This window comes from Phocoena phocoena, chromosome 13, assembly GCF_963924675.1.
Source record: "Phocoena phocoena chromosome 13, mPhoPho1.1, whole genome shotgun sequence".
Taxonomy (NCBI): domain Eukaryota; kingdom Metazoa; phylum Chordata; class Mammalia; order Artiodactyla; family Phocoenidae; genus Phocoena; species Phocoena phocoena.
This window is the reverse complement of record NC_089231.1, coordinates 20,180,296-20,204,596: the sequence shown is the minus strand read 5'-3', so window position 1 is coordinate 20,204,596 and position 24,301 is coordinate 20,180,296. Positions and strand designations below refer to the sequence as shown.

The 24,301-nt window shown below is 35.0% G+C and overlaps 1 protein-coding gene across 8 annotated transcripts; it reads left to right on the top strand.

Moving 5' to 3' along the window:
* On the top strand, nt 1–23,014 carry POLI (DNA polymerase iota). Of its 8 annotated transcripts, none has more exons than XM_065889616.1 (10): nt 1–100; nt 1,564–1,686; nt 3,681–3,845; nt 7,925–8,077; nt 10,263–10,499; nt 11,312–11,490; nt 12,316–12,407; nt 14,693–14,823; nt 19,739–19,944; nt 21,945–22,766. In XM_065889616.1, the coding sequence occupies exons 1-10, from the start codon at nt 61–63 to the stop codon at nt 22,764–22,766; spliced, it is 2,148 nt and encodes a 715-aa protein (XP_065745688.1). In that variant the 5' UTR covers nt 1–60. The 8 variants fall into 8 exon arrangements, with proteins under 8 accessions (XP_065745688.1, XP_065745689.1, XP_065745691.1 ...); XM_065889613.1 differs by having other exon boundaries at nt 2–139; XM_065889614.1 differs by having other exon boundaries at nt 51–139; nt 7,994–8,077; nt 21,945–23,014.
* Nucleotides 23,015–24,301: the final 1,287 nt, after the last annotated feature.

The window sequence follows — 24,301 nt, the reverse complement described above, 5'->3', positions numbered from 1 at the left end:
CAGGGGGTGGAGCCTGAGGAAGAAGGCGACCACGACGAGGAAGAGGACGCGGCTCTGGGCATGGAGCGGGCCGAGGCGTGGGCAGCCGGCAGCTCGCCGGGTGCGCTGGAGCCTGAGGAGCCCGGCGGCCTCCCTTGGTGTAAATGAGCAGCGCGGGGCGGGAGGACTCCCGGGACAGTGGCGGCGGCTGTTGGGCTGCGACCGTCCCGCCCGGCTCGGGTCCTTTCGTCTTCCGGGCTCCGCTGAGAGAGCTGCCCTTCGCTGCCCGGTGTTTTGAGGCCAAGATCCCGAGAGGGATTTTTTGACCAGTAGGAGTAGGGTGGGCGCGTCAGTTGGTTAATCGAGGTTGCATTTGTAATCCCTGAAACAGCCCAGTGAAAGCGGAAGAGTCCCCGGCCGCCTAAAGGTTGCAGTAGCGGGGGAACTTGTCGACCGTTTGGCAAAGGTTGGGTCCCCGGCTCAGCGCAGACGGGAAGGGACGGCGCAGCTCGGAACCGGGGACGAGGCACGTCTGCAGTGGCCGCCTCTCCGGTGACCCATTTCCAGCCTCTGGACCCTACTTTGCAGCGCGCCAATCCCCGGGCCTGGGGCCAAGGCTCTCCTTCCCTGCCTCCTAGACCCCCGCCCCCTTTTTTAAAAACTTAAATTTTGTAATAATTTTAGATTTACAGAGAGATGCACAGATAGCTTTTCCTAACTTTAATATCTTACATCACCGTGATACATTTGTCAAAACTAAGAAAGTAACAGTGGCATACTATTAATGAAAGGACAAGCTTTATTCAGATTTTACCAGTTTTTTTCCACTTAATTTTTTTCTGTTCCGGGCTCCAAACCAGAAAACCACATTGCATTTAGCCTGCCTTGTTTTTAACTGGTGTTAAGAGCTGGAATCTCCTCTGTCTTATCCCTCTGCCCCTTCCCTCAAGACATGAACCACTTTTAAAATCCAGGAAATATTTACTCTGTCTTGCAATTTAGCAAGTATTCATTGGTAGTCTATTATATGCCAGGCTCTGTTTTAGGTATTGGGTATTCAGCATTGAACCAGCTAATCTTGATCTCATATGGGAGCTAGATGTAGTCCATCGGGACCCATAGGTTCTGTCTTGTGCTGCTTTGTATTTCAGATTATTTTTTTAATTTAAGGACATGCCACTGAGAATACTTTATAAGTTGGTTGAAAGATCAGTGTTTAAACTTTTCTGCCCCTTGCAACTTTCTCTAAATTTTCCCATAAACTTCCAAGTCCTAGGATTACCTCTTGCAATCTTCCATTATTGATAAATTTTTTTCCTTAAATGTATTACTATCCTGAGAAAAACATAGTATACAAAGAAATAGTAAGTAAATAGGACTGAAGACTCTACTGTGGGTGGAGTTTCTCTCCTGTCTTTGTAATTTTTAGATGCTTTGACACATGTGATAAATCCAGGAAAAAAACTTTAAAAATCACTCTGCATTCTTCTTTCTCAGTTGCCGTGTTTTAAGGGGCTGGCAGTTGCTCAGAGGCGATAAGTTGCCTGAATGTATTTTTATGTTTCTTTGCATATTGTGCCACAGTCCATGATCAAGTGGTGCCAGCTGGAAGTTCTTCATCTAGAGTCATAGTACACGTGGATCTGGATTGCTTTTACGCACAAGTAGAAATGATCTCACATCCAGAACTAAAGGGCAAACCTTTAGGTAATTCTGGAGTTTGATACTATTTTCTTTGTATAATAGGATTCGTTATTTATTATGTTTCTTATATTATGATTTATTAACCATATTAATAAATGTTGGAAGCAGTTCTGTGATGCTTTATAGGCAGTAATCTTTGCTTCACTACAGGTGTAAACTTTATAATCGTTTAATAAATGGTGAATATGATACAAGTAGTATAGTTAACCAAACGGATGAACAGAGAGACCATGATAAACTTTTAGTCTTTTTCTCAATGTTTGAAATTTTACAACCGTCTTATCTCAAGAACAATCTCTTTTATTAATTTTAATGGAAGTTGTCATCTATTCTCTCACTTTTGAAATTAACTCTTGAGTTGTGTAACATTCGACAAAATAGTTGGATTTTGAACAGAACCCAAAATGTTAAGGCATACAGTACAAATTTTCCATAAAATCATAAGTATCTTTAAAAGGCAAAGAGAAATTTTACATTGGGGATCTAATTACTATTATGTTGGCTTTTTAAAAAAAACTTTCTTTTTTTTATTATATCTTAAATTGGGAAAGTAATTTAAATTTCTAAAAATTTATTTTATGCATGTAGTAAGGATTTATCTTTTAGTAAAAGCATAAAGAGCAATTTTGGTTCACATGCCACTTCCCTCTGGTGTCTATTTTGGTTTTGATAAGTCCCCAGTTCAGCTCAGCCTAGTTGATTTACTAAGGAACAGAGGGATGACTGATGTCTAGTTTTTGGTATGCCAAGGTCAGTCTAGGATCTTTAAAATTAAGGCTGTCAAGGAGTTAGGATTAGGGGACCTCAATTTTCTTCTGAAGGCATTTCTAACTAGTAGCATGGTAACAAGATGTTCTGTAAGTAATGATTAGTAAAAAGATATTGTGTAATTAAGATGCAGGAATGAATGATTACCAGGAAGTGAGGGATATAATGCTGAAAGTTTCTAGGGGAAAGTAGCATAGTCTTCCATTTGTACTCAGCAAATATATGACTACTTAACTTGGGCTGGTGACATAATGGTGAGTCCATTAATCCTGCATTAAAAGACTACTTTTTTAGTTAAGGAAGTTACTAATCTGATTTTTACATAGATCACTGGTGAATCATAAATTATTACTTTTGACCCAGTGCTTCTATTTTTGGGCATGATCTGGTATATCAAAAATATACGAAATAATGTTTCTTTGCCTTGTTTATAGTATCAACACTTTAGAAACAAAATGTCTTACATTAGGGGAATGGACATAACCTTTTTTTCCCCATCTACATATTTGTGTTTTACATATTTTAGATGAACATTACTTTAATAGTGGTAAACAAGTAGTCAACTTGTGTAAAGAGAAAAGCAAATAATTTTAGCAATTTTAAGCTACCGGAAAACTAGAATTTTTAAACAGTCTGTAGATGATCATAACTTAATCATTTTGATAAGGAGGGGGTTCATAATGCCACCTCACTCTCTATAATCTTTTCTGAAGACTACTATGAAGAACAGTTCAATAATTAGAACACTGATTGGGGGAGATCCCTAGTAATTGCTGTAGATTGGCACTTGTAACAGAACATTGCTTTATATTCATTGGAAAGTTACTCAGAAGACAAGTTAGGTTTTCTAGCAGCAACATGTAGTTAATTGTACTCAGTTATTTTCATCTGCTTTATTTTTTGGTAAAACATGGCCTGGAGTTATATATAAAGTTATATAGAGTTAATTCTTTGGTTTTGTATTGTTTGAAAAAAATCCTCGAAGGATTTTATTTGTATCTTTTTGCAGAATTCATAGAATTGCTCGTTCGTGCTAATTTTTGTTAAATTGTACTTCATAGAGCTTTGATGAATGGAGGCTGTATTTTTTAACTGAGAGCTTTTTATTCTTATCAAAACGGATGGTATTACAACTATAATATGGAATAAGTAAATTATATTTTAATTTGAATTTTTAATCCTGCTCATAAAATATTTATTTTTCCTCATAAAATATTTATTTCTTATAGGGGTTCAGCAGAAATATTTGGTGGTTACCTGCAACTATGAAGCTAGGGAACTTGGAGTTAAGAAACTTATGAATGTCAGAGATGCAAAAGAAAAGTGTCCACAGCTAGTATTAGTTAATGGAGAAGATTTGACTCGTTACAGAGAGATGTCATATAAGGTTACAGGTACGTTACAGGTACAGATTATGGGCAATATAATTTCAGTATTAATTTTTATATAGGATGCCTGTTAACTACATGAATCTTTTGATAAATGTAAAATGCATAAGTCAGTTTCCTTTTATTTTGGGGCTTTCCCATTAAAAAAAAATTTATATGAGAATGACTTAATATATTATGAGTAATGGTGACAAAAATGTATAGTTGGAAGGAATTTGAACTCTGTCACGCTGATGTTTACATAAATATGAGAAAATGTAAAAAAATTTTTAAGTGAGAAAATGGGAGAAGATAAACCAAAAAGAACCAGGTATTTTTAATTATAAGTTTAAATGCCAAGTTTAAATAAACTATGAAGAAATATGCTGTACTCTAATGCACTAATGGGAGTTGAGAGAGGCTTCTGTAATGTTTGATTAACATAATTAAAAACCAATTTGTTAGGAAGTATTAGCAAAGATAAGGAGTATATTTTTTTCTTAGATTTTATGTATATATTAAATATTTCAGTGTAGATAAACTCCCCCTTACTAAGATTTGGGTTTGAATCTTAGTGTTTTAGTAAATTACAGGAAAAATGAAACCATGTGTTGTACTGGCATATGGCAAATATATACAGTTTTAAAACGTATACGGATCAGCTTTTTATTTATCTTGTTTGCTATTGTTTTAGTAAATTCTTTTTTTTTTTTTTTTTTTTTGTGGTACGCGGGCCTCTCACTGTTGTGGCCTCTCCCGTTGCGGAGCACAGCCTCCGGACGCGCAGGCTCAGCAGCCATGGCTCACGGGCCCAGCCGCTCTGCGGCATGTGGGATCTTCCCGGACCGGGGCACGAACCCGTGTCCCCTGCATCGGCAGGCGGACTCTCAAGCACTGCGCCACCAGGGAAGGCCTGCTACTGTTTTTGTTTACTTGTTCTTTGGTTATTTGTAGCAGTTTTCAGATGAAAACATTAAATATAATATCCAAGAGCTCTTAGGAATTAACAAGAAAAAGAAACTTAAGAAAAATGGACAAAGGATATGAATAGGCAATTAACAAAAAGAGCAAATTCAACAATGTGGAAAAAGAATGCTCAAATTCATTAGTACTAAAAATAAGAATGTGAGAAAAAGTAGAAACAAAGTATTACAGCCTTTTCAAGAAAGCAATCTAGAAACATGTTTTGAAATTAAAGATACCTATTATGTTCTTTAACCCAATAATACCACTGCTGGGGATTTATCTAATAGAACTAAAATAATGTATATGTACAAAAACGTTTCTTGTAGCATGGTTCATAATTGCTAAAAATATGGAATGAAAACAATTGCTCACCAGGGTGAGAATGGCTAAATAAACTAAGACTTCTCTATGATAGAATATTATATGGCTATTAAAAAGAATGAATTGGTGCTGTACTGTTTGACTCATAGAGATATGCCTTGTTGAGTGAGTAGAAGGCAAGATGCAAAAACCAGTATCAGGTTTTTCCATATGTGTAAAACAATGACCCAAACCCCTTCCGCCACATATGTGTATATGTCTGTGTGTGAATAGACAATGTGCACAATTATGTGTGTGTATCTGAATACTCAGACGTTAATTTTTACTGTACATAGAAGAGGTGATATAATACAGACAGTGTGCATCTTGCCTTTGTTCTTGGTGATCTTTCATCTCATTCATATAGCTCTTCCTCATTCTTTTTAGTGCCTGCACAGTATTCTGTTGTATTTTGTCCCAAACTTATTTAACCATTCCTTTACTGATATGAAGACAGTATGTCCCACTTTATGCCCATTGTCCCTACGTAATTATTAATAGCACCTCCTTTTATTCAAAAGATATCTTGTAAATTATGTGGCTTCCCTGATAGTGAGGGATTATTTCTGTTACCAACTTTTTGCTCTTACAAATATATGCTTCAGTAGACATTTTCATACAGAAATTTTCACATTTCATGAAGATATCCTTAAAGTAAGTTCCTAAAGTTTAATTGCTAGATCAAAGATAATTTGCATTAGAAATGCTGCTATATGTTGCACTTGAGGTTGTCCCAACATATTGCTAGTATGTATGACAGTATTAGATACTCATAAAGATTTTGCCTAGAGGCAGAAAAAATAGTAAATCATTGTTTTGATTTGCATTTCTCTGTAAGTGTGAGCATTTTTTCATGTATTTTTGGTCATTTATATATGTTTTCTGTGAATGGCCTTTTCACTTGGGCCCGTTTTTATTTAGATTGCTCCTCTCTTTTCTGATTGGTTTGTGTCATTGTTTGGGGAAGTTAAGGAAATTAGCCCTTTGATGGCCATGTGTTATAAATATATTTCCAATTTGTGTTTCATCTTTTTTACTTTTCCAGTTTGTGTTTTGTCTGACATTATGTTGTCAGACTTATCAGACTTTCTCCTATGATTTCTGTGCCACTGCAACTCTTCACAGTGAAAGTATCTACTGGAAATTCAATGAGTAAATCTCAGTTTTTATGCTGATTCTTAACTTATAAAGTAGTATCTTGAAAGAATTAAAAATGCACTAATATAATAACAATAAATATTCTAAGTATGATTTATGCATCGATAAAATGTTATTTTGTTAATTTTTTTCATGGTATTTTCTGAGTTGAAATAGGAACATAGCCTAACAGTCCTATACTGAATTTATTTCAGACCTATTTATGATGTATAACCTTATTGTTTATTTCATATTTTTATTCTACAGTATTACATTTTTGTCAAGATAGTTTTTTCTCTAATTATAACTCCTCTCTTTGGCCTTGTGTAATCATATGTTTAATAAATGCCTCTTGTTTATGGAGTTGACAAGTTGACAGCAAAAAAGAGGTTAACTTCAGGAATGGATAAGTGATTTATTCCTATGACCTAGTAATAGAACCAATATAATCAATCAATATTCAGCGATCCACCAGCTTTGTGCATGATTTGGTACTTAATTTGCTTTTCTCCTTAGCACTTCACTTGTTCTTTGTTTTTTATATAGTATTGTTTTGATAAACTTTTATTTTCTACCTGTTACTGCTGGACATCACGTATATACTTTTGGGGAAGAAAAGCAGAAATTGATGAGGGAAATTCAAAAGAATCCTTTTATATGGTCAGACACATTGTCAGTTTTTCCTCAGAGTAGATATATGGTTTTCTCCAGGTAGGTTGAAAGTGATTTTTGGTGGTCACCAGATCACACTGTTGTCTTTATTAATTGTTTTCTCCTGCTGTTATCAGTGTTGGCATCAATAAAACAGAGCTTTCATATTATAGGACTTTAAGAACCTATGCATTTTTATATAATAAGAGGCTAATAATTTGTTTTCTGCCATCCAGCTGGTACCATAGGTGATTTAGAGAGAAGTGAAAATTCTTCTTAATGATTTCAAATTATTAGTTTTAATCCTAAAAATGAGAATTGATAAGTCTTTTTGAACTTATTTCAAATCCTGGTTCAGCTCAATTTAGTAAACATTTGAGTTATGGACTAGGCATTCTGTTAGAGGCTGGGCATTCAAATACATGTAAGTCATGGTCCATCTCTGCCCTTAAGGAATGTGCTGGAGGGTGACTAATCAAAAAGTATCGCATTGTAGTATATTTTGAAAATTAAGTAACTTTTCTCTTTGGATTAGTATTAACTGGAAATTTTAAATTTTATTTTGTTTTGCCTTTTTAAAATTCTTATGAAAAACATAGCTAGAATATATTATTATTTGTTTTTACTTTTATAAGCAGACTATAATTTATTCTTTGACCTACTGCTTCAAGATCATAATTAACTATAAGCATTGATGTTTAATGTACTACAGATAGAGAAATTATACGTATAGGAGATTGAGAAATTTATTGCTATGAGCATCTGCCCAGGAAATGTTATTTTTGGACTTGTTGGAAAATATTGCCTTTACTCAGAATGTGGTACAGAAAAAAAAATCCCAGTTAACTGAGGACTTTATTAAAAATATTATGGGACTGTGAATATATGTAAAACCTTTAACAACATATTTTATTTTTTTAAGCATAAAAGAGTTAAATCTATTCTAGTTACAACTTCAGTTACATCTGTGCTCCAATGTTATTTTAATTTAGAGTTGTTGGAAGAATTTAGTCCAGTTGTTGAGAGACTCGGATTTGATGAAAATTTTGTGGATCTAACAGAAATGGTTGAGAAGAGACTAGAGCAGCTTCAAAGTGATGAACCCTCAGCACTGACTGTGTCGGGTCATGTATACGGTAATCAGCGTAAGTGGGTTCTTATTCATTCAATTTAGTAACTAAAAGTATCTACATTTCTTAATGTTCAGTCAGTTCAGAGAGTCGATTATGTCTTTCTGAAAGTATTCTGGCTTTTGTTGGATATATTAGCCATATTTCAGCAGTCTAAGATGATTAAAATCAGGTATTGCTATTCCATATTAAATAGGCAGAAAATCGTATTTTGATGACATGTAGCTCAGTGCTTTGTGCACTTTTCATTTCTCTGACACAGTCCTGTATTACAGTTTTTATTTTATTTTATTTTTTAATTTTTTGGCTGCATTGCATCTTCATTGCTGTGCGCAGGCTTTCTCTAGTTGTGGTGAGTGGGGCTACTCTTTGTTGTGGTGCGCAGGCTTCTCATTGCGGTGGCTTCTCTTGTTGCGGAGCACGAGCTCTAGGTGCCTAGGCTTCAGTAGTTGTGGCACGCGGACTCAGTAGTTGTGGCTTGCGGGCTCTAGAGTGCAGGCTCAGTAGTTGTGGTGCACGGGCTTAGTTGCTCTGTGGTCTGTGGGATCTTCCTGGAGCGGGGATCGAACCCGTGTTCCCTGCATTGGCAGGCAGATTCTTAACCACTGCGCCACTAGGGAAGTCCCTGTGTTATCGTTTTTAAAGAGGATGACTCTTTAGGTCATCCTTAAGTTACAGGAGTTGGCTTTTTAGAGTAGTTTTTGATTTTCTTAAAACCATTTTTAAGCAAAATTTTAGGTAGACTAAATTTGCCTTTGCTGCCTCTTTGCTTGTTCACTTCTATTCTCCCAAGGCATCAAGACCCTCCCAAGTTAGCTCTTGTGGAAGCTTGTCCAGGCCTACCTGCCGTATTTTGCAAGCTCATATTTAATCAGTTCAAATAATCTTTGCCAACTCTTAGCAGGAAAACAGAATGGTTCCTCTCCTTCGCGTATTAAAGTATGAATGACTGATGGTATTTCCAGGGGTATTTGCATTTGAAAATAAGCTGCAATCAACTCTACTGAATATCTAATTAGGCTTTCAAACATCTTGTGACTGCTGGTGACTTCCAAATCATACCACGTAGAAGACAAGCTGCTTTTCTCTAAGACCTGTCCTGACATACTTGCTCATAGGTCTCAGCCAGCACGTGCTTTCTCTTATTCCCCTTTTTTGAGTGCTGGTGGATCAATCTCCAGTCATTATCCACCTCCCTGATATTAAAGGAGAAAAGAAGTAGAGCTACCATTCCGTCTTAGAGGAAGATATGAAGCTTTCATGTGTCTTTTGTACCTGTGCTCTTTTGTCACTTACGAGGTCTGGGTAGCAAGAAGGTTCCAAATGTGTTTCTGTATAATTTTTAAAGCAAACTTAGATTCTATTTGTTAGAACATATTACAGAGAGCTAGGTCTTATATCCTAAAATATCTAATTCTTCATGAATTCTTCTTTCTCCTCCACATAAGATTGTGTTAAAAATTTTTTTTAAACCTACAGAAAAGTTGACAGAATGGTACAGTGAGAACAGTCATTATGCCTTTCCTTGTAGATGCTCCCGTTGTTATCATTTTGCCACATTTGCTCTATCTTGCTGTTTATTGATTGGTTGATAGATTGTTGAGCCACTATTACAGACATCATAACACTTGAAATGTAAATACTCTTAAGGATAAGGACTGTCTCATATAACTCTAATGTCATTTTCACACCTAAGAAAATTTGTTTCTATATAATTTCCCTATACTTTTAATAAAAGATCTCTTAAACTGTAAACAGATCCAAAATTGTTTTTAATAGCACATACCACTAGTATGTAAAGTTTAGATTCAGATCTTTAAAGCTGTAATGTTAGCTTTATCATTAATGTAACACTTTTACTTTTATGCTTACTTCCAGATAAACATGAGTAAAAGTTCTACTAATGTCTGTCGGAATTTTTTATGAGATCAATTTTCGTAATCTGTTAATCATTCAGCACTCCCAGTATGCATTTGCTATCACAGGCCTTGGAATTCACTTGTGATAGTTACTTTACAGATTTCCTGTGAAGGACAAGAGAGATTAGTTAAGTGTGTAGCAGTATGGTGGTATAGCAGTATGGTGGTAGGGAAGGGGGGTTGGATATAGATTAAGCCCTTTATCTTTTTAAAACTCATTTGTTAAAAAGAAAATGAAAATTTGTGATGGTGACTTTTAACAACATTGGCTGTTTTTATAGCTATAAACCTGCATGACATCTTGCACATCAGACTACTTATTGGATCTCAGATTGCAGCTGAGATGCGGGAAGCCATGTATAATCAGTTGGGTCTCACAGGCTGTGCTGGAGTGGCTTCTAATAAATTATTGGCAAAATTAGTGTCTGGCATCTTTAAACCAAATCAGCAAACACTCTTACTACCTGAAAGTTCTCAAGATCTCATTCATAGTTTGAACCACATAAAGGAAATGCCTGGTAAGACAAATATATTTGAAAAATATATATTGGTTTTATTGTATTTCTTTAAGTTTAAAAATTACAGCTACGTGTAATTAATTCTTAGAGCCTGTGTACTTGACTCTTGGTGAAAACCAAAAAACCTGACGTTTTCTGCAGGGAATCTATATTAGGAATCTATATATATGAAAGTATTTTCCTAGTTTTACCTACTTTTGTATAGTTTGAATATGATCATGAAAGTTATAACCCGGAAACGTATGGTCCTTTATCACAGCATTAAATTTTTTCCTGTGATAAAGTATGACTGAGTTTTAGTGCAAGAACTTTGTCATAGGAGTTTCGCTAATGAGAAGATTCGTTTGTTTGCCTTCTGGCTCGAAGTTGTATTTGGGATGGTTCCTACCTCCAGATATAAATGTGTGGTATTGTGTATAGAAATCAGTCAAGTTAGCTAATAATTAGCAAATGGTAATGCATTTTAATTGCTCTAGTGACAGTCTTTCTTTACATGGATAATAACTATGATTCTTCAATACTTCCACATTGTTATGTAACAGGTGGTAAAAATTTCATTTTATCAATATCAAGACAGCATTTATTGGTTGTCTCCTTATTCATTATATTATACTATGGTTGTTAGGTTTTCAAGGTGGTTCATAACTCAGAGGTCTTGAGCAGAACAACAACCTAATTTTTAATAAAGTTTGATCTTAGCAAAATACCAATTATGGTATCAAAAGACGTGGTTGATATCTTTATAATATTTTAATTAGCTAATTTTAAAGAGAAAAACTATTGTAACACCGTATGCATCTCTTTTTGCTTAGGTATTGGCTATAAAACTACCAAACGTCTGGAAGCACTGGGTATCAGTAGTGTGCGTGATCTTCAAACCTTTTCATCCAAAATACTAGAAAAGGAGTTAGGCATTTCAGTTGCTCAGCGTATCCAGAAGCTCAGTTTTGGAGAGGATAACTCTCCTGTGACCCCCTCAGGACCTCCTCAGGTACGTGGCGATGATGTTCATTTTAACTGAATACTGGTTGTCACATTATTTGAGGTAAAGATTTCTAGTTTTACTACTGTGTTCTTACTATTCTAATTTGCTTTTTAGGTTAGTACATGATCCCATTCCTATGAGAAGGCTATTTATTATAGTAGATTAATAAATAGTCTTAAATTGAATCTAAGAATTAGTATTTAAGTCTCAAGTTAGCCACTGTGATTGAATACTACTTAATTTTAATAGCCTATATTGTATACAGTAGGCAAAATATTTTAATTTTTAAAAATCTTGTTTTCAGAGTAGTCTAATGGTTTTGGAAATGGAGAAAGGTATAACCACCCAGATAACATTGATGAATTTTTTTCCTGAGGGATAATAATATATACATTATCCCAGTTAATCTTCAAGTGAATCTTCCAGGTAGTTAGTACTATTGTTCATACCTTTTCCCCCTCCTTTACTCCCTCTTCCTCCCATTATTTTTTTAAGATGAAGATACTGTACTTTAGAAAGGTTAAATAACTTGCCCAAGGTTAAACTCAGATTCCAGTCCTAGGAGATTAAGAGCCTCACTGTACTCGTACAATAAAGCGTGGCATGGGCACTAGAGCTTTGTAATTTTCTTTTGACTTCCAGTGCACTTTCTAGTGGAGTACAATAACTTGCAGATAAAAAGATTTAATATAAAAGTGAACTAAATGGCTCAAACTAAGTACATGAGGTAAGTTAGTAAAGAATGTGTTGAATACTTATTTAACATATACACTGATAATTGGATATGTTTATTTGGGTTTTTATTAATCCTTATTTGTGCTTCTTTGGTAGTCCTTTAGTGAGGAAGATTCATTTAAAAAATGTTCATCAGAAGTTGAAGCTAAAAATAAGATTGAAGAACTACTTGCTAGTCTTTTGAACAGGTGATTTTTCCATTTTGCCGTATCATCTTATAGATTCTGTGTATAGTACATGGAAAGAATACTTGATGTTCTATCTTGGAACTTATCGATTAACTGGAGACTAAACATGCAAAGATAGATCATTATAAAGTAACAGATGTTTTTAACTAAATTTAATTCATCTACTTGCATTGGTCTTAATTTTAGTAACATTGTGGTTTACTGTGGATCTAGCTGCTGATCATTAACCTAAGGGAGTTTTGTAGGTATCTCTAGAATCACGGCACCTATAAACTTTGTGATGATTGAGGATAGGAAATTGATGGAGAAAGCAGAAGAACCCTTTTATCTCCTGTGCCTCGGACCATGTGAAAGAAAATGGAGTCAGATGAAGGAATAGCTTAATGGGATTAAGTGTGAGCAGTGAGAGTGATTGTGGGTATGTGCAGGGTTACTGGCCTATAAATACATGAAGAGTGTCAATTGGGATTATGAGTTTACAAATAGCTTTGCATAAACTGAACAAGACATTTAGTTTTCTGATGCTCCTTTGCCATCATATATCTATTTCTCAGTACTCCATTTCTTTTCCTCCCATTTCTTTGATTTCTCAAAGTGGGGTGTCAGGGATCTAACAGTTTTGGGTAGGTGTGCTTCTGTAATGATGCTAGGATGGCTAATGTGACTAGAGAAAATGGTTTTCGGATGACTGTAAGTCTCAGAAAACTGATAAAGTGATATTTCCTTCAACTTTGCAGTCATGCAACATGCATTGCAATCCCATGTCTTGAGTAGGGCCGTGCAGGTCATCATTTGCTGCATGCAACTGGCTGGCTATATGACCCAGCTTCAGTGATATGACTCAGGCTGAGCCTGTGACTCTGCTAGTGAAACTGAGTTATCTGCTTTGTTGCAGCTAAATATAAGACTACTGTGAAATGCCTGGTCACTAGAAAAAGTTGTGCACATAGAGAAACCGCAAGAAGTATACATTTTATAGGTTCTCTTATTTGAAGCATCAACCCAGAAATGAGTCTAGATGCTCTAAACCTGTGAAATAACTATTAACCATTTCTCCTTATTTCTGCCTGGCATTCCCTTTTCTACATAGTGGCCCCTTATATCAGTGACTGAGTTGTATAATGCCATCTAAGTAACTGGCAAAAAAAAGAATTGTGCGTGTGTGTGAATGTTCTCAAGCATATGATGATTAATACTATAGATATGTAAGAGGTATAAAATCATACATCTAGGCTCTGGTCCATTAATCCATTCTCTAGGCACTGGTCTTAAGATGGCTTAGAGTATAACCTTTTTCTAGTATGTCTTAATTAGTTATAGGAACCAAATTACACTCTTTGAGTTGCATATTAACTTAATAGAACTGGAAGATGTTTAAACTAGTAACATGTTTACAGGCACCATTTAAGATATTATCTTAATAAAGCAGCAGTCAAGAAGTTTTGTGGTAAAGCAATAAGAAAAAGATTGTTTACTACAAAAATCCAAATTTTCTAATTCAAAATCAATTTGAGTATGTTTAATAATACTTGTATTTTATGTTTGCGACACATATAGAAAGGAAAATGTTATTCTTTGATGACATTTATTTTCTCTAGTAATTAGATTTTCTACTTTATAAGCAGATTTTCCATGTCATTAAAAGTTTTGTTTTCAACACTAAAACCAAGATTATTTGGATGGAACACTTTTTAAGATGCATGGACAAGTACTTACCTTCCTAAATATAGTATATAATTAACCTTTCACATTATTTCTCTAAAGCCATATAATGGTGATATTACTGACTCCCTTGGATCTATTTGAGGAGTGCTCTTTAACAGAAATAATCTCATTAAAATTTTTTTTCTTTTTGTAATCTTACTTTTTTTACATGTGTAAAAAATTGTCATTTTTTATATATTTGCTTCTGTCAGTAAATGATTCTCTGTTTCTTAAATTTCCTGCTGATTTTAATATGTTGCTTTTAGTTATGTTTTGGATTTGGATTGTAAAATGGCTTGTTATTATTATATCTTATCTCTTTTCTTCTTCTGATAGCACTCAATTCTGCATGAGGTCTGAGAGCCTTATTTAAGTTTCAGAGCTTTATTATGTAGACTTTGTGAAGTTTGCTTGGACTATTCAGGGACCTTTATTGCCTACTGCCTAATTATCAACTGTATTTATAATTGTTACAGTTACTAAATCTGGCACCTTTAGGTAAATGAGGTATATTGGACCATTAAAAAACTTTAGATAATACTTTTTCTAATTCCTTGTTTCCTCTTTCTCTTTATTTTTAGAGTCTGCCAAGACGGAAGGAAGCCACATACAATAAGATTAATAATCCGTCGGTATTCATCTGAGAAGCACTGTAGCCGTGAGAGTCGTCAGTGCGCAATTCCATCCCACATAATTCAGAAGTTAGGGATAGGTAATGGACTAATTTTCTGATAATTTAATTAATTGGCAGGTCGAACTCTTAAAAAAACAAACTTTGAGTTAGAAATATGATCCAAAGATGGGTAGTCTTCACAGGGAGTTAGTGAACTATTAAATACTTTTATTCTATATGAAATTTTCACTAGAAAACTTTGTTGCTTTTTAATAGATATTAAAAGTAAAGACTCAGTTAGGAATGATTCCCAACTCCAGAGAAAGACAAAACTATGGTAATTAATTATATAGCACGAGATAACTTCTTTATGGGCATTTAGATTGTTTCCAATTTTTGACCGTTACGAAAAATGGTGCTGTGAACATTTGTGTGCAAGTCATTGGGCAAGTATATGCTTTTGTTCATCTTGGGTAGATTACAAGGAGTGGAATTCCTGGGTTGTATGGTAAAGTTGAACTCTAAACTGACACATTTTTTTTCAAAGTGAGTATAACAATGTAGATTCTCACCAACAAAGTATAGAGGGTTCCAGTGTTTTCATATTCTCACTGACATTTAGTACTGTCATTTTCTTTTATTATACTCATTCTCATGACTGTGTAATGGTATTTCATTGTTTTGTTTTTTCTTCTTATATTGATAGTGCTTTTGATATCATCTAAAAATTCTTGGCCTAACCCAAAGGTCATAGATATTTCCTCTTATGTTTTCTTTCAGAAATTTTATAGTTTTAAGATTTCTACTTAGATCCACTTTGAATTAATTTTTATGTGTTGTGTAAAGTAAGAGTCTTAGTTCCTTCTTTTCCATGTGGGTATCCAGTTGTTCACAGAATTTGTTGAAAAGAATGTTCTTTCCTCTTTGAATTGCCATAGCACCATTGTCAAAAACTAATTGACCATAAATGTAAGGGTTTATTTTTGACCTTCTTATTCCGTTGATCTATATGTTTATCCTTATACCAGTTCTACCCTGCCTTGATACTTTGTTGTAAGTTTTGAAATTAGGTAGTGTAAGTTCTCTAGCTTTGTTCTTTTATGAATAAGAATTTGATTTCTTTATTTGTTATAAGTTTATTCTGATTTTCTATTCATTTTGAGTCAGTTTTGTTCATTTGTATCTTCTAGGAATGTATGCATTTCATCCAAGCTGTCTAATTTGTTGTCATGAAGTTGTTAATATTCCCTTATAATCCTAATTTTTGTAGGGTCTATAGTGATGTCCTCTCTTTCATTCTTGATTTTGGTAATTTGTGTATTCTTTTTTTTTTTTTCCCTTGGTCATTCTAGCAAAGGTTTATCAGTTTTGTTAATCTTTTCCAAGATTCAACTTTTGGTGTCATTGATTTCTCAGTTGTCTTTCTACTTTCTATTTCATTTATTTCTGCTCTGATCTTTGTTATTTCCTTCTTTCTGCTTGCTTTAGGTTTAATCTGCCTTTCCACTCCTGGTTTTTTAAGATGGAAGCTTACATTATTTATTTTATATTTACCTTCTTTTCTAATAATTCAAGTTTAAAGTTATACATTTCCTTCTAAGCAGTGCTTTAGCTGCATTCCATAAATTTTGTTGTGTTTCTTTTTCATTAACGCTAAAGTAGTTTCTAATATCCATTGTGATTTCCTCCTTGACCCTTAAACTTATTTAGAAATTTGCTGTTTAATTTCCAAATATTTGATTATTTTTCAAATTTCTTTTTGTTGATTTCCATTTTGATTTTAGTTGATCAGAGAACATGCTTAAAGTAACTTCAACCTTTTTACATATATTGTGCCTTATTTTGTTGCCTAGCACATGGTCTACCCTGGAGAATGTTCCATTTGCATTTGAAAAGAAGAGTTGAGCAACACTATCAAACCATTCTACTTAACTAAAATTTATGGACTACTTCTCCAAAATAGCATTTTTGAATGACAGTTTGTCTGGATATATAATCCTTTACTGGTTTCTTTCTATACTTTGAATATAGTATTCCATTGCTTTCTGGTTTTCATTATTTTTGATGAGGAGGCAGCTGTTAATAGCTTAATCAGGAGAGATTCCCGTTAATAGTTCCAATCAAGAGAGAATAACCACACAGAAATTTGAACAGGGAAAGTTTCAAAGAATTACTAAATTATGATAGGGGAGTGACTATAAAGATATAAAGATACTCTAAGAGGTACCCGAGGGCTAAGGAAAAGTATCTAAGGAAGGACAAACTTGGAAAAGAGAGTCCTCTTACCCCTCAAGGAGAAGGTGTGGTTGCAGAACACTGAATGGTAGAGAAATCCTTTGAGTTACCTGGCCCAGAGCTGGTCCATAGTTATTGGGCAAAGAGAATACCACGCTCTGATCTACAGATGAGCTGGGGCTGATTGGTGGGTGCACAGGAGGCGTTGGGAGTTTGCTCACTGGCAGGGCAGCGCACAAGCTGGGGTATGCAGGTGTCCATGTTGAGAGGGCTTCTGTTAACAATCCTCCAGGATGTGGGCAAGCTGAGACTGGTAGGTGTTTATGCTGAAGGAATCTTCATTCTTCTGCTAGTGCAAAGGTGGAGGGTATGGTGCCTGCATAGGAAGAGCTGGAGGAAACAACCTTCTGTGGCATATGCAAGTCGAGCCTATTAGGTGGGTATGCAGGAAGAGTCAGGGTGCTGTTTATGGCACAGGCCTGGTATGTGCAGTGTCTGAGTTGCTAGTGCCATGGTAACATGGTCACTAGGCTTAGACTGGGGCTGGAGGTTGCTGAGGGACTGAGCGTTCCACACACACGTGGTATGGCACAGCACTATTGGATAGTTCCACACATATGTACTGCACACAGACCATGTTACGGGAGCAAGAAAAGGTAAATGACAGTACATCGGAACCAGGAAGAGAAACACCCTTTCTCCTTTAATGGTCCTCCAGTTCTCTCTACTGACAAAACTTAACAGTTGAGTTCAATGTAAAAAAAATTTTAGAGTCCAACACATTACCACACAGCAGTTACTGAAGGGTGATTTGTAGCTGAGAGGCAATAAATTGTTACCAGGCACAGTTGTATTGTTGTTCTCCTGTATGTGATGAGTTAGTTACCTCTCTGTCTTTTTCAGCAGTTTGACCATGGTATATCTAAGTGGTTTTGTGTGTGTGTGTGTGTGTGTGTGTGTGTGTGTGTGTGTGTGTGTGTGTGTTTATCCTACTTGGGATTTATTGAGATTCTTAATTCTGTAGACTAAATTTTTAAATGAAATATGGGGAGTTTGGGGCTCTTATTTCTTCAAATATTCTCTCTTTTTCTTTCCTTCTGGGACTCTCATTGCACATATGATGGTATGCTTGATAATAATGTCCTATAGGTGTGTACAATTCTATTCATTTTTCTTCAGACTTTTTTCTTCTTTATCAGATTAGATAATTTCTTTTGAGCTGTATTCAAGTTCTCTGATTCATCTGTCACCTCAAAACTGTTGTTACACATCTAGTGATTTTGTTGTTGTTTTGGTTACTATACTTTATAACTCTAGAATTTCCATTTGTTTTGTTTTGTTTGTATGTTTGATCCTGTTTCTTTATTGAGACTCTCTCTTTTTTGGTAGTGGTTATTATATCTTACTTTAATTCCTTTAAATGATCTTCTTTAATTCTTTGAAAATATCTATAATCGCAACTTTAAAGTCTTTGCTAAATTGAACTTAAAGTCAGTTTCTATTGACTGCTTTTTCTGCCTGAGTAAGAATCACATTCCTGGTTTTTTTGTTTTTTGTATGTATTGTAATGTTTTGTTGAAAATTGGACTAGATAATGTATTCTAGAAACTCTGGATTTGGATTTTTTTTCCCTGTGGGCTTTTTTCTCCTTTTCTTTCTTTGTAACCTGTCTGGACTTAAGCTGCAGGATCTACCTGCCCTGTGATGTGTTGCCCCTGATCTCTCTGCTTAACTTTTTTTCTTTTTATTAATTTAAATTTAAGTTTTTAATTTTGTCTTCTTAGGAGATTACCCTGTGTCTGCATAGTTTGGTGGTTAGACAATAATTGGTCAAAGGTTTGCTCAAATACTACAGCCTGGAAGGCTTTCATTTTCTGTCAGCAGACAAGTGCTTGGGTTGGAGAGCACTTTCAAAATTTAGGCCTTTTTCAAATCTGCCTTGGCCTTTATTTTCGGCTCATCCCTGTTGCACCTCCCCTGGTATACTTGCTGCCATTCTGGTGAGAGACACACGGAAAGCCTGGCTCCTCTCTGTGTGTGCAGCTCTCAGTCATTTGGGGTTGTGAGGAGAGCTTATGTAGTCCCTCTGTGGTTCTCTCATTTCCAGATCTCCTGGTTAAATTTATGGCTGGTCCACTGATCTTTCACTCATCCCAACCACAGTTGCCACCCCAGGCTCAAGAGCTATGTGATTTCCTTTGTTTCCTACCAAGTTTGTTCATTTTTCTGGCAACACTGCTGGGTGTGGGCTTTTGCCCTCTACCTCAAATCAGGTCAGTCCTTTCTGGCAGCAAAGTTCTGGCTTTCACAGCGAGCCTCATCCTGGTAAAACTACTATACAAACTGCACTGTGTAAATGGGGATACAAGCAACTCCAACCAATAAGGCTGCTGTCCCCACTTCATTACCTAAGTTCCAGCAGCTTTTCATAAATCAGTGCTTCTCACTTTATTTGCCTTTGGTTCATTCCAGAATCTCAGAATGATTATTTTTGACCATTTTGTTCAGTTTTATTTTAACTTTATGGGGAGATTTTCTGACCTCATCATTCTCCCATAACTAAAAGTTCCATATTTCAAATCTTCTGAAAACTTTAACTCATTTGGCAGTTGGTGTTAGTGTTGAGATGTCCCAGTTCAGTAAATAATGTCAAGATGTCCCAATGATATCTATTTAGGATTTTAACTTCTTAATCTAAGCAATATAAATTAGATTAAGCTCTTAATATCAATTATGATATAATGTGTTTAGATATTGTCTTCTTAAACGTTTTATTTAGGAAATTATGATGTGATGACCCCAATGGTTGATGTACTTATGAAACTTTTTCGAAATATGGTGAATGTGAAGATGCCATTTCATCTCACCCTTTTAAGTGTGTGCTTCTGCAACCTTAAAGCCCTAAATACTGCTAAGAAAGGGACTATTGATTATTATTTAACACCATCATTATCAACAACTTCACGCTCTGGCAAGCACAGTTTTGTAAGTACACTGTTACTGGATTTGTATGGTTAAATTTAGAGATACAAATTTGTGTTTAACTGATATAATTTAGAGATTCTTTTGGGTGATATGATTTGAATGACTTACTTATAATAGTGCCTTTCATATTATGGTTTCTAGCCTTAAGTATACTGTACTGTGACCTAAGAATAAAACATAAACATCGCTGGATAAAAGAGAAAACCTTGATAGAGGTTCTCTGTTTTGGAACTGTTAAAACGTTTTATAACAGTATATAGGAATATGATGATTAGCTCACATGAAAATATTTTCAAATACTGGAAATCTAATCTTGTTGTCAATTTATACATAAGCTACCAGCGACGCCCCCCCAAATGTCTTTGTTCAAATATTTAAATTTTCTTGGTTTTGAAATTACATAAAATTCTGGTAGCAATATTGATAGAATATGACTCCTCATTTTACAACTGTAGAAATTAAGAGTGTGGCAATAGAGAGGCAGAGGCTAGTCATATTTTCACATGACTAAAAGAAAATGCAAACTTTTGTTTACCAAATGCTTTAAAAAATAATCATCTTTTACTAAATTGTTTATGCCTACAATTAACTCTTAATTTTATTTTATTTATTTATCTATAAATTTTATTTATTATTTATTTTTGGCTGCATTGGGTCTTTGTTGCTCCACATGGGCTTTCTCTAGTTGTAGCGAGCGGGGGTTGCTCTTTGTTGCGGTGCGTGGGCTTCTCATTGCAGTGGCTCCTCTTGTTGCAGAGCACGGGCTCTAGGTGCGTGGGCTTCAGTAGTTGTGGCACATGGGCTCAGTAGTTGTGGCTCACGGGCTCTAGAGTGCAGGCTCAGTAGTTGTGGCACACGGGCTTAGTTGCTGCGCTGCAGTGGGATCTTCCCGGACCAGGGCTCGAACCCGTGTCCCCTGCATTGGCAGGCAGATTCTTAACCACTGCGCCACCAGGGAAGTCCAACTCTTAATTTTAAATGTTTTTATTATTTTCTTTATTTTTATTGTTTAATGAGTCATTATAATTTTAGTAATATTTTCATTTACATTTAAGCTTATAATGAGAACAGAGTAGTGTTATGGAAATACTGAATTAGTGCCCTCTTCTAATTACTTTTTTTCAGTGACCCTTTTTATTCTGTATATTAACTGACATTTAAAAAGATGTTTACTTTTTAATTATATTAACTGACATTTAAAAAGATGTTTACTTTTTAATTAGTCTGTAGAATGAGAATTAAAGGTCTTTCATCCACAGTAGCATTAGAGAGTAAACATAAATGAAAGTACCTTGTACATGTCTGGCACACAGTTCATGGTCAATAAAAACAGTGACCCAAATCTCTTCTCCTTTTACTTTTTGGAAGTTACTAATGTGTTGATGTTTCCTGAATTATATATGACTATCTGTACATTTTTATGGTGCTTGAAACTAGAGGGAAAATTAGGCAAATTAAAATGGAAGGTGTTTTAAAATTTTTATTTCACGTAAATATAGAATAGTGTTACATCTTAATAATGATACTGGGTTTTTACCATAGACGTATTTTTTTTTCTTTCTGTTAAATGTTACACTTCAAAATAGGGAATTTTAGAAAACCAGCCCTTGGTGCTATCTGTGCATATACATATATTTTAGATACCCTTGGTGAATCATTTTATTTTTATAGGCCACCAGTCTTTTTATTCACAGAATTGAAAGTTTGAATACATGATTGTTAAGGTCCTTTCCAGGTTTCCAGTACATACCTACCTTCTGGCTCAGTGCTTTCTAGGAAGGAAGCCGTCTTCCTGGAATAGTGAGTAAAGATCCACACAGTTGTGTGACTAATTGTGGTGGATTGATCATTTCTAGTTGTTTGGAACTGGCCAAAAGGATTGAAGTTATGGAGTAGGATAGAAACATGTTGGTCGGATAATAGCTACAATCACACTTCAGCAGCATGAATGTTTAAAAGATATCAGTTATCTAAATTTTTCTGTTACCGTTGTATTCTAGAAAATGAAAGACATTCATATGGAGGATTTTTCTAAAGACAAGGAAACAAATTGGGATTTTCTACCAACTGGAAGAATTGAAAGTACAAGAACTGGGGAGTCTCCACCAGATGCTACAAGTTTTTCTAAAGAAAAAGACAGTAACGAATTTCCACTCTCCTCACTTCCTGCGGGTATTGACCAAGAGGTATTTAAGCAGCTTCCAGTAGATATTCAAGAAGAAATCCTTTCTGGAAAATCTAGAGAAAAAGTTCAAGGGAAAGGAAGTTTGAGTTGTCCATTACATGCTTCTAGAGGAGTATTATCTTTCTTTTCTACAAAACAAATGCAAGATGGTTCCTTAAATCCTAGGGATCATTTATCCAATACCAAACAGATATCCTCTGTATCTCCCTGTGCACCAGGAACATCAGGTTTAAATAGCAGTAGTTCCTCTTACGTGTCTAGCCAAAAGGATTATTCACATTATATAGACAGTAACTTAAAAGATGAACTAATGAGTCAAGGACCTAAAGAGTCTCAAGGATTCCACTTTTCAAAAACAGACCCTGCTGTATCTGTTTTCCATTCATTTCCAAATGTGCAGAGTGAGCAACTTTTCTCCAAAAACTGCACTACAGACAGCCATAAACAACCGATGGCAACAGTCTTTATTCATGAAGGACTTACAGAAAATAGAGAGCAAGATTCTACCGAAGAGAAAATTACTTTTCCTTCTGACATTGATCCTGAAGTTTTCTATGAACTACCAGAAGAGGTACAAAAAGAACTGTTGGCTGATTGGAAGAGAACAGGATCAGATTTCCACACTGTACATAAATAAGCATGCTCAGAAAAAAGGGAAAGACATCCTCAGATTAACAGTTTATTAAGCTCTTCTAAATTAAACACTAATACTTTCAATAATGTAGAAACACAATATAAAATGTTCCAGATAGAGCAAACATAGTTATGGGAAGTAAATTCTGGCACAAAGCATAAAAATATTCGTAACAGAAATAATGTAAAATATTACCTTCCTCTTATTTCTAAAGCTATTTTATATTGCTTTTCAATAAAAAGAATATCATGGTCAGCATTAGTACATTTTCCATTCATTGTGGAAACATTGGGAGGAAGATATATATGACTGTATATAAAAAATAGAGTGGCCAAATCATTGGTATGCTGTACCAAAGAGCAGGTTTTTTCTATGGAGTTGCTCAAGAAATTCACCTCATTAGGAAATAGCTATAAGAAATTCTATTGCCAGCTAACCTGCTAAAAGTGTATGTCTTTGACTGAAGTACTATGTACCATTCGATAAGTTGATTTAAAAAAAATACCAAAGCAATGTATATTCAATTAATGATTCTTAGTATACCTAGAACCTACCACAATGCCTGGCACACAGAGGGTGCTCAGTAAGTATTGAACGAATGAGTTGTGTGGCAGAGGCCCAGCAGGGAATTTGTCTGGGGAGTGTATTTGTTGTAAAGAACTAGAAGGAACTCTCCATACAAGTTGATTAAGGGAAGGATGACACTAGAAATTCAAAGTGATAGGTCTTTAAGAATGTCAGATAATGGAAGAAGTCCATTTCCTCTGGCTAGTCTGTAGGGTCTAAAAACAATGGATTAGGTGTGTTTTAATCTCTACAATTTTGTAGATGAAGATTTGGAGATGAGATTAAGGATATCATACCCACAACAAATATACACAGTGACTAAATTGATGGGTATCCTATTTCTCCCATTGTTGTTACGTTCCCCTTTTCCCTTCAAGATTAAGAATCAGATATAAGCTTGTGGACATTTTATAATTTGCAGGACATAGAGCATGTTTCTAGAAGGCACCAAAGTGTGGGTCAGCATTGGATTGGAGTAGGTCTGTTCTCAAGTTTATATCCTTTCCAGATATAAGAAAGAAAGGATGATAAAAATAAAGTGTACAAACATGAATAAAAGTTGTTTAAAAATATTTTCTTCCTGGTGAGGACTTTTAATTAGTTTTAGATTTCTTGACATCTGAAAATTCCCTAACAAGGATTTTTAACAGGGAGTTGGGGTTATCAAAAACAATAACTTGGAGCAAGAATGTCAGAAATTATTTACCATGCAAATATTTAGTGCTTAGGATCAAAGGCTATAGAATTTTCTACACGCAGTATTCTGGTAAGGTAGTTGAAATTCATATGAAGGGATATATTACTTTTTTGGATAATACATTTTTACAAAGTTTCTAATAATCCTTGTAATTGTTTCAGCCAGAAATCATTGGACAACTTAAAAGTTAGAAAAAAAAAAAAAAGGTTAAGAAAAGTAAAGTAAACAGTTTGGGACAGTTTAAAAGAGAAAATAAAGTAGTAAAAAGTACACT